This window comes from Lemur catta, chromosome 10 (genome assembly GCF_020740605.2).
Source record: "Lemur catta isolate mLemCat1 chromosome 10, mLemCat1.pri, whole genome shotgun sequence".
Lineage (NCBI taxonomy): Eukaryota > Metazoa > Chordata > Mammalia > Primates > Lemuridae > Lemur > Lemur catta.
In genome coordinates, this window is record NC_059137.1 from 64,261,185 (window position 1) to 64,276,734 (window position 15,550).

Below are 15,550 nucleotides of genomic sequence, written 5' to 3' on the forward strand. Positions count from 1 at the left end.
TATGGTGCTTCCCAAACTTGCAGTGAGTTTGATGATTTAGTAGCATATATGTGAAGCAAACTTGTTAATATAGATTATTTTTGTATTCTTTTAAGTATTCTCATGAGCATATTCTATGACTGTACATAAGGGCATTTTTTAAATAATAAAATCTTGTTAAAATAATAATAAAGTGAAAAAAAAGAAATGGTAGTGTTTTTGAGGAGAGGGGTTATGCAAACGAGCCAAAGATCCTCTCTCTGTATTGGCTCCTGGGTTGTTCATTTCTTCACTACAGACTGACACCCACCGGGTTAGCTCACACCAAACTCAAATTTTCACACATCCAATTATTTTAAAAATAGCCCCAACAAGCAGATCTGCTGTGCTGACCCCAGAAGACCTCTCCCGACAGCTGTTTCCTACTGATAAGATACAGCCTTGTATTATGTAACAGTTACATCCCACCAAGCTGCTACAGCCCTGGCAGCTTTCTGACCTAGAGATTCCTGATTGAGCCACCCAGAAACCTCACCTGGATACACAAGCCCCGCCCTCACGGGATGAGAAGGAACGAAATGGCTACCTCGGAGGAACGCTCACCTGGTTGCAGTAATGTTTGATGAGGTTAAACACAAAGCCACGGTCCATGAGGGAGAGAAGGTCATACAAGAAGAAAGCCAGGCTGATGTTGATCTTTTCCGCCTGTTCGTTTTCCTTAAAAACAAACACACAAAGACCCAAATCATTTCATGGTAAAACCTGGACATGAACTCCCAGGTCGCTGGTGGGAAAGTTGGGAGAAGGCAGGTCCTTTATTTCAGCCACTGTCCCTCTGGGTGACACTGGGCAAAGCAGAGGAGTCTGCAAAATGGTAGCAAATATAATTTAGCTTTTAACTGATGCCATGACTGTTAGTAGGTGCATTTCCTTCTGGTCACTTTTTTTCCTACATGCATATTTACACATAATATAATTGAGCTCATTCTCTATTTCAAGATTGGGTCCTGAAATTTTTTTTGAATCCTGGTAACTTTTTTTTGTAACTATTTTTTTGGCAAACTAACTTGAAACGTATTCACTGTCTTCAATGAGACAGTTTCTTAATTTATGAGGATTATTACAGAAAATCCAATCAGGATAAAAGAATCAGTTTATGCCTAAGGAATATTTTCCCCCCAATTAGGCAGCATTCCCAGCCTAAGAGAGGTCAGAATCATACTTGGTAAGGGTGGATTCCTGCCTGGATTGAGGCTAGGTTTTTTAAAATTTAATTTATTTGTTTTTTATTTTTGAGACAGAATCTTGCTCTGTCACCCCAGCTAGTGCGCAGTGGTATCATCATGGCTCACTGCAACCTCAAACTCCTGAGCTCAAGCAGATAGATCCTCCTCTCTCGGCCTCCAATTTTTCTATTTTTTTGTAGAGATGGAGTCTCACTCTTGCTCAGGCTGGTCAAATTCCTGACCTCAAGTGATCCTCCAGCCCCCACCTCCCAGAGTGCTAGGATTACAGGCGTGAGCCACTGTGCCCGGCCTAATTTTATTGTTTAATTATTTCATGCTCATATTTATGAGGAATTTGACAGCATTTCAGAGCAATCAGCCGTTCACTTTTTCATGTTTATGTCCTTTATTCTCAAAATGACAAATCAATTTCCTCTGACACTATTAAAAATATTATTTGAAACTATTTTCCTCTTGTTATGATGCACAATTTGCAAATTCAGGCCAAGCTTACCGGTCACTGGGATGGCTGTGGACCTGGTAAATGGTTTTCTGCAGTGCCTCTGAGAAGTGCTGGAGCTCTCAGCACCCGCCACATGGCTACTCCTGCTGGGAACTTTACATGGCTGTCTGTATATCTGGGCTTGGCATTTCCAGCTGTGGCTTTACTACTAGCTGTGTGACTTTTGGAAAATTTATCAACCTCACTGTGCCTTATTTTCATGCCTGCCAGTGAAGATACCATTGCTGTTCTAACAAAGTTTACCAGGAGGAATAGCCAAACAAAAACCTTCTCCCGAGTACTTGGCAGTATACAAATACTTAATAATGATAAAAGCATTAATAATAAACACTGTTCCCTAAATTTTATAGTTAACTTTTAACATTTTGTTTTATTTCATTTTATGTATTTTTAAACTTTTATTTTGAAACAATTTCAAAATTACAGAATAGGTGCAAGAATAGTACAAAGAACTACTATAGACCCTTTAACCAAGTTCATGATTTGGCATTTGTTACATTTGTTTTACCGTTCTCTCTATTTCTTTCTCAGAATTTTTTTTTTTCCTGAACCATTTGTGTGTAGGTTGCAAATATCATGCCCATTTACCCCATAATACTTCAGGGTATTTCCTAAGAGCGAGAATATTCTCTTTCATATCTATTTGGTACAATCATTTACACTATAGTCCATATTGCAGTTTCTTTATAACAATTTCCCAGCCCCATCCCAGGGTCCAGTCCAGTATAACATACTGCATTTAACTGTCACCATAGTTGTGTTTTAATTACTGGTTTTAAAATGATGCTTATTTTTCTCTGATTACGGAAGTAACACATGTTCCAGGTAAACAATTTAGAAAGTAAAGAGTAAAACACACAGTTACCTTCTGAGGTTTTACTAAAAGGGCTGCAATCTCCGAGGTGACCACGTTAACAATAGTAGTTATGTCATCTTTGAAACGGTCAGAAAAGCGAGTCCTCCGAAAACTGTCCCGTTTGTCCATGTTATGTACATACTGGGCCATGCTTTTCACCTACGGAGGGGGTGGGGAGAATGTCAACACGGAGATTTGTGACCTGCCTGTACAATGTGGAAACGGTGGAAGACTTGGAGAACAGCTCTTTAACAATACCCTTTCCAACACTTTATCTGTGCTGGTGGTGCCCCAGCAGCCTCTGGACTAAAATGCTCCTGACACACGAATGGTTACCATGGTGGCAGGAGGTGGGAAGGGTGTCCTCTTCTTGACCCCAAGTCAGGGGGCTCCCTTCTTGTTGCTGACAAAGCCAGGACTTCATTCTTTAGCAACAGTCAGAAAATTTCCCCCTTCTCTCAACTGCCTACGTCCTGGAAGGCAGACCTGGCTGGGCTCCCGTAACCACTCAGGCATCACTCCATCATTGCACGTAACACACAGCACAAAAATGAACTGTCTATGATACTGTTCTTGTCGTGAACTGAAGTCTTTTCTGTTCCTGCAACCACAGTAAGGAGAACAGGAGAGAAATGTTCCCCCTGTTGCGAGTTTCACAGTTTTTCTTGAGGGAGCACAGTTTTCCCAGAAACAATTCTATATTTTCCAAAAGACTAATTAATACTTCCTGCTTCTATAAATTTTAACTATATTATATGTTGAGCAGGATTTTGTTGGCTAGCTGGAAACTTAGCCACTATTGGAACATTGCCTCCAGGGGAAATTATGCTTTGAGATATATATATATGTATATTATATATTTTATATATATATTATATATATCATGTATATATGCATATATATGATATGTATGTGTATATATATAAAATCTATGTGTGTATCAATTGGTGACTGCCTGTATTAGGACTAGTATAACACCAGCTCATTGTCTACCACAATTTTAAGTCAAGCTCATGCATATTTTTTGGACTTCTTCTTAGGATCAAGAGTTTCATGGGTCAATGCAACTCCCCTTTGATACCCTCTAAGGTTGAGCCTTGCCCTTGTTGGAAGTTGCTCGAAGCTATTAGGAACATAGGAAAGACTGGGAGTTCTTGTGGTTGGGTGCCTACACTCTGAGGTCATTTTCATGAATGTTTCCAGGCTACTCAGAGAGTCACTGCAAAAAGAAATGATCCTGAAAGTTGAGAAGTGGAGAGTTGAGACACCCATATTCCATCCCCTACCCCCACCCTGGTCTGGGCTGGAGGAAGAGGAGACAAAGATAGTTGTATAGAAACTGACTTCCACTCCCAAGAGCTATATGGGAAAACTTTTGTGTATGAACAGCAGATTTCAGTTTCTAAGGATGGCAAGCTTTGTTAGCACTGAGACAAACAGAAAGAAAAAACAAAGAGAAGGGAAAATAAGAAGAGAAAAACGGGAGATAGACTTTATGTGTTTCATGTTTTCAGATAATGCCACAGCCAGCTCAGGGAAGACCTGAGAATACCCAGTGCTGATGCCCAAGTGTAAGAACTATGGTTCCTCTCCACTGCAGGGTCCTGTTTCTTTCAGGACACATGGATGTGTCCAAATCACATAAAGCTGTACACACTTGCTGGGATGACCTTAATGAGAGGTGGAAACTGGACCCCATCTTTGTTCAATAAAAGTGACTCTCTCACTACACGCTCCTAACAAGGGACGTAGGAAGATAAGGCCTCTTTGTTTTGGGCAACCCCAATCCTGAGTCTGTGCTGGCTACCCCACCCCAGCACCAGGATGTATTCAGCTCCTGTCTGCTGAGTTTGGCCATCCTACAACCAAATAAATAATTCTCACAATACCGTTCTTCCAACTAATGGCCTCTTTCCAGACTGTCAGTAACTTGCCAGCTACTATGTCTTCTGTGTCTCCAGAGAAGAATACCCAGTAGAAATACTAGCAGATGCTTGGCCCATTATTTATGGGGTGGGGTGAGGCAGGAAAATCTTTTCCCGCATCCTGGCCTTTGTGGCCCATTCAAAGTAGGGATACCTCTAAAGAGCCCCTTAGTGCAGAACTTCATGTCCTGAGTGAGTAAAGTAGGTCACCCATTTACCTCTGGGTCTCCAAAGTCTGGCTCAGCAGTTTCTAGAAGCACAGGGATTTATTCATTAGCAAGTGCAGAATTCACCCAGGGATGGTGTTTAATAGCTCCAATGCCAAAGTGGTTGTTCATTAGCACTTGGGCATTGACGCAACTGAAGGGTGTTAAAATTGTTGGCTAAGCCAAAGGAGGCTGTTGTTTCTCTCTCTTCAAGCTTCTTGGGGAAAAAAACTGTTTTGGTTTTTAAACAACTTCCTGGGCATCAGTCAGGCAAATACATAAACAATGCATGGAGGACTGGGCGCCCTGTCTGAATCTGAGATCAATTTCCTTGCACAGTCCTGGCTGGGCCTGATGGTTTCCATTTGTCTCTCCCCCAGCCCCCAGATGGATTTCTTGCCCTTCTCTGCCTGTCTCTGAATGCTGGGAAGGTGGTCTCTGGGCCACAGCGCTCACACCCCGTTGGCCTTTGTCTTCTGTTTGGAGTTGGCCAATGTGAGGCACCTGCGGGGGTGTCAGTGGGTGGGGGGCAGCGGGCCCAGGTATTACTCACTCCCACTGCCCTCATCTCTGTCTCAGTGGGGCTCTGGCAGAGGCAATATTTTCTTAACGCTCCAGCTTCTGTCATGTGGACCTTTTCTCCCTCCAGCTTTCTCTATGCCTCAGTTTCACTGTTCCCTACCCTTGATTTTTTTTTTTTTTTTTGAGATAGAGTCTCACTCTGTTGCCCGGGCTAGAGTGCCGTGGCGTCAGCCTAGCTCACAGCAACCTCAAACTCCTGGGCTCAAGCAAGCCTTCTGCCTCAGCCTCCCGAGTAGCTGGGACTACAGGCATGTGCCACCATGCCCGGCCAATTTTTTCTATATATTTTTAGTTGTCCAACTAATTTCTTTCTATTTTTTTAGTGGAGATGGGATTCTCACTCTTGCTCAGGCTGGTCTCGAACTCCTGAGCTCAAACGATCCACCCACCTTGGCTTCTCAGAGTGCTAGGATTACAGGCGTGAGCCACAGCTCCTGGCCTAGTCTTGCTTCTTTAGAGCTAGGATAGATAAAAGCTCTGGCAGTTGCTACACCTCAGGTGTATACCCTGGGCAGAGTTCTTTTGATCAATGCTTTTCAGTTAACCCTTTTGACTAAGGCCACCTCTGTCCTGCCAGGACCCTGACAGACTCAGGTTTTAGCCTGCAGAGTCCCGTGTAACTGGTGTCTTGGTTGATCTGCCTGTGGGCAACCCCCTCGATGTGCTCAGATTAGCAGGGGCTTCCTTCCCCAATGACTTCATCTGTTCCCCGTAAGGGACCCCCTGGAGGTAAGAAGTGCTATGTGCTTTAGCTTTTGCTTTCTCTCCTGGGCCCACCAAGTCCTAGTAAATAAATGTGCAAGATCAAAAAGTTTTCACCTTTCCTTAGCTCCCTGCAGCTGGGGTCAGTGAAGCTGTATTGCTGAAGCCTTGGGGGACCTGGAGACCCTCTTCATGGCCAGCACCCTTCCTCCAACCCCATCTGTAAACTGGGGATAATAAAAACTCCTCTTGCCTCAAGGTTGGATGAGGATTAAATGAGATAATACTTTTAAAAAATGCTTAAAACAGTGCCTGGCATATATACAGTAAGATGCTCAATACATTTTAGATGTTACTATTTTTTTCTTCCCCAGGGATGCCAGCTGTTACTGGGATTCTATGAAGGACAGAGTCATCGTTACACTGGCAGAGAATACAAACTTGCCTTCAAAAGAGAGCTCTAAGATACCACAAGGAACCACTCCGGCTTAGCACAGCTGTGCTCATTATGATTGGGAATGAATTATTAGTATGAATCATCTATAGATAGATTATGACCCAAGTGAATCTTCTTTATGGGGAAAGTTGATGGCGGGTGGGGTGTGTAAATAGAAGCAGGATATACAGGGCACGGAGTGTTGGTTTTGATAATTCTTGTGCCCCAAGGCAGAAGAGAGGAGTGGGTTTTATGGCCAGTCCATTTCCTGCCAGAGCACAGAGCTCACTTGTCACTGCTAATGCTCTTGCCCCAAAACTTGTGAGCTACAGCCACCCACCTTAATCAACCTGGCTTTTGGATTGCAAAAACTTCTGGTGCTGGCTGGGCACAAATTCCAAAAGACCCCCCCTCTGTTTAGGATTCACAGAGCAGAGGTGGCGTGGACCAGCGGATCATTACTGTGTTTAGAAGTCACCTGGGAAGACAGGTAAGTGCACACTTCTGGCCTCCACCCCTCCTAATTTTAGTAGTTCTAGGGAGGATCTCAAGAATCTGCTTCATTTTGACTAAGCACCCCTAGGTGATTTTGTTGTAGGGATTCAGGGCTGTGGTTTCAGACATTTCTCAAACTAGGGGTTGGGGACTTTGTGAAACTCTGAAAGGTTTGAATCCTAGATGCATTTCTGTGGCATGAGCCTGACTTCTTTTTACCTCTATTGCACATCACTTCCCATTTCCTCCCCAGAGTGTTTCATTTCTGTTTCTATTGACCCCTTTGTTCTTTATGCCCTATTGTTCAGCATTGCTTTCTTTTTCTTAGGCTTGAACTTACATATAAAAACTGAGCTTAGGTGGAAATCCTACCATTTCTCTCTCTCTTTTTAAAAAATATGATTCACTTAATGTCACAGGGGAAAGAACCCAGTGAATATAAAGCTAACATGATCACTAAATCTCAACTGACTCCTAATCCTCTGAATTTTTTGTATATACATTTTTATATAGGTGGTATCTGTGCTTTTTTTTATACTTCTTTCACTTAACATCATTTCACTGTGCCTCTCCATTTACCAGCATTGACAAACGCTTATTCTTAGAGGCTTTATGGTAAAATAAACTTCCACTAATAATGATACAAAACAGTTAAGACTATTATTCTCCTTATTTTAAAATTAAGGAATTATAGCTGTACCTTTTGCCTTTTTTTGCTGAAGAAATGAGAGAAATTTGAAGGTAAACAGATATACAAATTTCATATTTTTTTCTAACAAATATTAGTTGGCACTTGTATGATACCAAGCAGTGTGCTGGAGCTAGAGACAGGATAATGAAGAAGAAAGACCCAAATCCTAGAAATCTACTAGCTGAGACAGAAAAACAACTGTGCTAAGTACTAGGAAGGAAAGAAACAGGGTGTTTAAAAGGAGGATAATAGGTGGAGACATATTATAGCATAGGGGGGGTCTGAAAAGGCCCCTTAGAGGTGGTGCCATTGAAGTTGAAACCCAAAGAGGAGGACGCTGTGTGATGGTGGGTTGGGGGGTGAAAGGCCAGGAATGGGGAGAGAATCCAGAAAAGGCTTTGAGGCTGAAAAGACCTCTTCAAAGAACCAAAAAGGGAACAATGGGGCTGACTGAGGAGGGACTGTGCATGAGATAAGGCTCAGAGATGGAGGTAATCAACAGAAGCTAGTGAGGGCTTTTCTGGCCTTGAAAGAAATTTGTGCTGTATTCTCAGCACACTGAAAGTCATTGAAGGGTTTCAAAGAGGGGAGTGGCATTATCTGTTCAATATCTGTTTAATTCCTCCATGTGGAATGGATGAGCCAAGGGCAAAAATGGATACAGACAGGAAAAAGAGGAAGTCATCACAAAGAGGCATGGTGGCCCGGCCAGGTAGGGGGTGGGGAACGTGATGAAAAGAGACAGGTTGGAGGTAGATTTTCAAGGTAGAATCTGCAGACTTTATGGAAGGTGCATGAAGGGGTGAGAATTCAAGGAACAATCTCAGGTTTTTAGCAGGAGCAACTTGGTGAACAAAATGTCAATTCCTTTCTGCCACGTTTCCCTTGTTGTTTGCAGCTAGATAGGAACGAGCAAGAATCTCACCAGGAGCTCGAAGAAGAACCAGGCGTACTTGAAGACTGTTTCTCTCACCATCCCGGTGCTGACCACCATCTGCAGGGCAAGTTCCTCGTGGAAATGCTGAAAACAAACCACAAAAACCAGGTGATTATTCACCAACTCCTCTTTTCTTTACTTTCCCCCCCTAATTTAATAGTTTGTCCATTCCTGAACATGTGTCCTAGATGTCCTAGGCCATCAAGTCCATGCTGAAATAACCCGAGAGCAAAGGCCATTAGGTGGGTAGAAGGTTGGCGTTGGTCCTGGATAGGACAGCTGGGTTTGACTGAATGGACTCGGATGGAAGTGGAGCTTCCCCTATGGGGAAGCATTCCAGGGTGGCAGCCAAAACTGGTCCTGTCGCTCACTTTCCTCTTAGCTGCTGTTGCACACCCTCCACGTGACCATGTGTGAGCCATTCCTCTCTTTGCCCTCAGTTTTCTCATCCACAAAATTAGTTAGTGGTAGCAGCAATTTTCCAACTTGAATATGTATCAGCATCCCCTGGAGGGCTTGATAAACACAGATCGCTGGGCCCCACCCCCAGAGATTCGGATTCAGTAGGTCTGGGGCAGGGCTTGGGAATCTGCACTCCTCAAAAGTTCCCAGGTGATGCTGCTGCTGCTGGTCCAGGGTCCCACTCTGAGGACCATTGTCTAGATGGTATCTAAACTCCCTTCCAGACTGGGTTATTTTTGTTTCTGTAATCCCACTATGGCATTGTGGGAAATGTGATTGGTTGGGTTTATGAGTGGATGTGCTGCATTAAAAGGCACAGTGGTATCAGCCTGCACTCACAACTTCTACATTCCTGTGTCCCAGGGTCAGATGCTTGAAAAGTCCTGCAGCTCCACTTTATGTCTCACTTCCCTTCACATCATCTGACTACTCCACAGCAAATGTAGCAGACGGTGACTTACGTCTTTCCCACTTGCCCCATTTCCCAGCTTATCTGGCTTCCGGTTAATGCTCCTGACAATAGTTTTTTGATGGGGACGAAGTTCAAGACTGAAGGCAGGGTGACCGTCTCATCTCAGTGTGTGTGATACTGCCCTGGTCTTAAAATGGAAAGTCCTGCATCTTGGAGACTGCCTCAGTCCTGGCAAATCAGAATGGTTAGTTACCCTAACTGAAGGCAAAAACAATCTCTGGGAATTTTCTGTGCTTTCATTCATCCTATGCTCACAAAACCTAGAATAAATACAAATGAACTCTTTTTTTTTTATTGTTCAGTGGGTAAGAAAGGTAAAACAATATGACATCTTATGTGTGAGTTAAGGGTTGGGTTTTTTTTTCTATTTTTCATAGAAATGGTGGAGTGGGGTGTGGAGGGTGGTCTCACTATCTTGCCCAGGCTAGTCTCAAACTCCTGGCTTTAAGCAATCCTCCAGCCTTGGCCTGCCAAAGTGTTGGGATTACAGGCGAGAGCCACCATGGCTGGCTGAAAGTTAAGTTTTCAAGTCAACACCCAAAGTAAAAATTGATTAGGGCAAAGATTGTTCTTGATAGTCTTTTAAATTCCCCACAGAGTACATTAGGCATGCAACTGAACTCACTAATTCTTATGCACATTAAAATTTGAGAGCTACTTAGCTAAACTAAAAGGAGACAAATAGAAAAATCTCTGTGCTTGGTAGTTTTAACTACCTAGATTCCCAGTGGATTAATCATGATGAATGGAGAATGCTTAGGTTCTACAGCTATTAGTTGGTTTCACTTCATTTTGTGATGTTAATCAAACATTAATAATCTTAATACAAGTTAACACATTTGTTTGCTGTTGTGAGTTTTAAGTGAGGCTCTCCCATTTGGGAGAGGAATAGAATTGAATTTTAATCTAGCATGTGGTCTAACTGTGCATGCTATGTTACTGGGCTACACCTTGATCTTCCCATGACCGGCTTCAAAGGCAGCCTCTGGAAAATAGGTCAGTTTGGCCGCCAGAGTCTTATGGCAAGAAGAGATTAGACAAGGATAAGCTGCTTCTTAAAGTAATTTATCCTGCTTCTTGGGCAGCATTATTACAAGAACACCTTGCTCTAGAGGTTATAGAAAATAGCCAAGCAGCAAAACCCTGTTTGCTGAGCTATTAAGGAAACATATTGGCTAAACTTCCGTCTGAAATGAAAGGACTCTCTTCTGGTCATTTCAGGTCAAAATATGGCAATTGCAAACCACACAGGACATGCCTTAAGCAAGTCAGGCTGTAGGCAAACAATGGTTTTAAGAAGAAAATGGCACTCACATCCAGGCACTGCAAAGGGGCTACGACAGCCTAATGCCAAATTTTAGAGTCAGTGACACGTTTGTTTTTAGCCTTAACTACACCTTTCACTTTTTCTTTTATAGTGAACTCCTGGTACCTTTCCCGGGACACGTGGTGCTGGGTGATTGCAGAGTCTGGGCTCTAGCCCTGACAGGGCCTCCCGGGCTAGAGCTGTCCCTCATCCAGCCCAAGGGGAGTGCGCTGAGGCTCATTCCCTCCTTCATACACATTTCGCTAAGGTGTTGGCTGTGGCAAATGGCTTCTTATGTTATTCTTTGCAATTAGCATATTTACATTTTAATAGGTGGTCTTGAAAAACACTCAAGACTTGACTTAAGTAGCTACTATAAAAGGTGCCTAGCAGAGAAAAAAACTTGGGACAGACCTCCCCATCCCTTAGACCACACAGGAGAAATTTTGTTGGTTTAAGAAATTCTGGTAAGCAGTTTAACAGCTTGTAAAGTTTCTGAACTCATAGATAAGACTGATGATGGAGAATTATAAGAAAGCAATTCATATTACTTTATATAGTATCGAAAGAGATGATACTTAACTATTGCCATTCACTTTTGTCAAGGATGAATTGTCTCCAGCTCACCTTCTGCTAACACAGTGGCTAATGCAGTGGTTCTCAAGGTGTGAACCAGCATCAGCTGGGAACTTGTTAGAAATGCAAATTCTTGGGCCCCAGCTCAGATCTATTGAATCAGAAACTCTGGGGATACAGTCCAGCAATCAGTTTCAACAAGCCTTCCAGATAATTCTGATGCACGATAAAGTCGGAGAACCACTGAGTTAATGGGCAGTCGGGTGGTCAAAAAATGGAGATTAAGGTAGAGCTGCAAAAGTGTGTGTATGTGTGTGTGTGTGTGAGAGATCGCAAGGTGGGGAACAAGGCAAGAGAGCACTTTGATGGGGTCTATTTTCAATCACAGAGGGAGGGCATGGGCAAATCCTTCTTTCCTTATCCGGTGATTATCCTCCCACTGCCCTGCTCAGTACCTTTTTGCTGGCTGGCCTTGGGGCTGCAGTCGAACTTGGAACATCATTATTGCCAGAGCAGTAGTAAGACATCCTGTTACAGTTGCGATCAGCAATCTGAAACACACAAACCATGGCTTCATAGTCAACCCACAGTGGGACAATGGAAAGGCGAGCCAGCTACCTGGAAATCACAACCTCAGGATTTACTCTTTTTTCATAATTCACTTTTAATATATTTTTTTTTTCTGGTTTCAAAGGTAAAACAATTGCCATACATAAATACAAAACAAAGCAGAGAAGGTGAAGTTACTCCTGATTTCACTTTCTCCTGAGATAATCACTACTGTTAGTTTGGTGTGTAGCAACCTATAGTTAAAAACCAGTTGGGAATCAGGAGATGCTGAATAGTTTCTTCCAACATTCTGACTTTCTTGGGAGAGCAGAAAAAAGGTGTGGGGACAGTGCCTCTCTGTGGTTTAGTATGGTACTGTACTCAGTCTCCTAAAAACCAATAAATCATCAAAAACCACTCTGAAAGGAAGTGGAAAGGTCATTCTCTATTCTTTTGGTTAGACAAAATTTCTCCCCTTGCTACAAAGTAATTAGAAAATTGTTAACCCAGACCACATAGAAATATAATATTTTCATCATCATTAAGGAAAATCATAAAGATCAAGGCAGTCAATAATATCTGCAGGCTACTTCTCCCCTGGGCAATCAGAAAATGGGACCTTGAAAATGAGGTGGAACCATGGTATGCCAGCAAATGTTTAACAACCAGCTCTCAGCGGGAAGGGGCTAATTTGTAGCATTGGCCAATTTCTGTGCTGTAAATATCTCCATCATGGCTGATCTGGATCTAGCAACACGATGTCATGGAAATGCAGAGCTGGGAATAGATGTGCAGTAGCAAACATCGCATTTCCACCATGGATACAATAGGCATACAGACCTCAAGAACATAGATAATAGCAACATGTAGCAAAGTAATTAGGAAGGAATGAGGCTTACTTTTTTAAATTGAACTTTAAATTTTGGAATAATTATTTAAATTGTATAGATATTATTAGATTTATAGACAAGTTGCAAAGGTACGACTTTGCAAAGGTACAACAGAGACTTCTTACATGCCTTCCATCTGGTTTCCCTTAATGTTCATATCTTATATAATAGGGTACATTCGTCAAAACTAAGACATTGACATTGATGCCTTACTATTAACTACATCACAGACTTTATTTGGACTATACCAGTTTTTACGCTAATGTCTTATTTCTGTTCTGTGATACAATTCAGGATACCATTTCATTTCAATTACCTTTGTTTTTTAATATAACTTTTTAAATTGTAAATTTATATAATTTAATTTTTAATGTCTGTTTTTCACAACTAGCTCAAAAGATTTCTGAAAATTGAAAATCAGCTTTCAGAAACAGGTACAAGCCATTTCCAGCACATCTCTGGGTTGATTTTTGCAAGTCAAAAAGGGTAGAATATAAATACTTTCAAATGGTTCAAACTATATAGATCATCAGAATCTCAGGGGATGGATCAAGTGTTTTTAAAAGATCCACAGATGATTCTTAAGTTCAGCCAGGAGTCAGAACCTCGGCAGAGGGGAGGACCTGCGGCGAGGACAGATAAATGACTCGCCCACGACCACACGGAGAGGTGGTGGCAGAGCCCACCTCCAAATCCCGGCCTCTAGATTCCCTTCCTCACACGCACTGTCTCAAGTGGGTAGAATTTATAAGGAAACTGCCTCTAAACCTAGAGATTGTGATTTCTCTTAATCAGGGGAAATGGTATCATTCTCATAGCTCAGCCACCCTGAGGCTACAGATAACTGGGGAAAAAGTTCAGATTAAGAATTCATGGTAGCTTTGTGAAAATACTACAAACCACTGGATCATATACTTTAAAAGGGTGAATTTTATGGGATGTGAATTATATCATAATTTTTCAAAAATTCCAAATGACAGACGTTCAACAATCTACCTTTTACTCCTCAAACCTGTCAAGGTCATGAAAAACAAAGAACGTCTAAGAAATTGTCACCAGCAAGAGGAGCCTAAGGAGACATGACTGCAACATGTCATGTGTTACCCTGGGTGGGATCCTGGAACAGAAAAAGGACATTAGAGAAAAACTGAGAAGACGTGAATAAACTATGAACTCAAGTTAACGATAATATTGTATTAATATTGGTTCATTAATTGTGTCAAATGTACCTTTCTATTATAAAATATTAACAGGGAAACAGCACAGGGTCTATAACACGTTTCTGTACTACAGTCACAATTCTGTAAATCTAAAACTATTTGATAATAAATAGTTGATCAAGAAAAAATAAAGAATTCATGGAAGGAAAGATAATATAGGGCAAGTCATCAACCCTTTATTTGTTTATAAAATTTGGTGTTGCTCCTTGGGATTTTTATATAGGACAATCAATATGTGGCTGCTAATGAATGTAAAAGGAAGATATTAAAAAAAAACACACATAAAACAAAATAAAAAAAACAACCTTTCTAGGCATTAAGAAAAGTTAAAGCAAAATTTTTTCCTTGAAAATAAAATTTCTCGTATTCATTAACTCCATGTGGCTAAGCCAGTGATGCTCTAAAGTTTTTTTTGTTGTTGTTTTTTTTTTTTTTTTACCAAAATTAACTAGTTCTGAGCAGATCCTCAAATGCCAGTTGTGTCACTGCATCTTTCAAACAGTCTTAATCCATTCAAAAGGAAAGAACGTTCGTCGCTCTAAAGCTGATGATTAAAGCATCTGACCAACAAGAGGGCAGTAGTAGTGGGGTTTTTTGTGTTGTTTCTCCAAGCTTTATTTAAAAAATAAAAAAGTCTATGTCACCTCCCAGGGTTTGACATCTTCCCTACCTTTGAAGACATGATGTTCTTAACTTCCTCGTCCGCTGCGGAGTGCGCGGTCCCCGCGAGGTCTGGGTTACTGCTGCTCATCACCCGGGCCTGCAGCAGCTTGGAGCTCACGGCCGCAGCAGACGTGCGCCCGTACGTGTGGTAGCGGGGGTCGGGGAGGGCGGGGGGAGCACCTGCACCCACCAGGCATAGACATGTCAACACAAAGGGGACCAGAGTCACTTCCTGGCTTAAGAAGGAACTGAAGAGGGATAGGGTAGACGAAAACCCACTAGATTAGGCCTTGGAATTAAGGTCTTATCATCAAATGCTAGGGGTGGAGTGGAGAGGGGGGCATTCTTTTGTGGGAAGTAGATAGGGTCTGAGGCACTAGGGAGTGGTGAGGACTATGGTAAACCAGAGACACATGTCTCCCCCAAGGGCAGGGGGTGATGCTCAGCTCCAGCCTATTGCTGCCATGGGGAATCAGAACCCCCCAGGGTTGCCAGAGCTTCTGATTTCTCACAAGAAACTGAAAATGTGGATATTTTCAATTTATTAATATTTAAATGATGACAACTTTTTAATTCATGCAGTCAGGTTTCCTGAGATTCAAAAACCTATAGAGTCACCTGAACCGTCTGAGGATAAGCATATGCAATGTATGGATGTGTTTCATCTTTAAGTATTTGCATATTTTTAAAAACGCTTATGTGAGTCTATAAGATATCACCAGTATTTTAAAAAACTCAATCAAAATTACATATTTACTTGAAATGAGGGTACACAGACCAACAAAAGTGCCAAGTTTATTTGGGCCTGGAATTTTGGGAACTCATCAATGCAACTTCTTATATCACACTGACCA

General features: G+C 42.0%; 1 protein-coding gene across 3 annotated transcripts in view; it reads right to left on the reverse strand.

The window, feature by feature from the left end:
- The window catches only part of DOCK8 (dedicator of cytokinesis 8), a 199,796-nt gene that overhangs the window by 53,592 nt on the left and 130,654 nt on the right, over positions 1-15,550 (reverse strand). For all 3 annotated transcript variants that reach the window (XM_045562393.1, XM_045562395.1, XM_045562394.1), the window contains 5 exons: positions 14,704-14,876; positions 11,830-11,925; positions 8,547-8,642; positions 2,594-2,743; positions 583-696 (listed from right to left, as the gene is read on the reverse strand). In XM_045562393.1, coding sequence (XP_045418349.1) covers positions 583-696; positions 2,594-2,743; positions 8,547-8,642; positions 11,830-11,925; positions 14,704-14,876 — 629 coding nt within the window. The remainder of the gene's footprint in view (positions 1-582; positions 697-2,593; positions 2,744-8,546; positions 8,643-11,829; positions 11,926-14,703; positions 14,877-15,550) is intronic.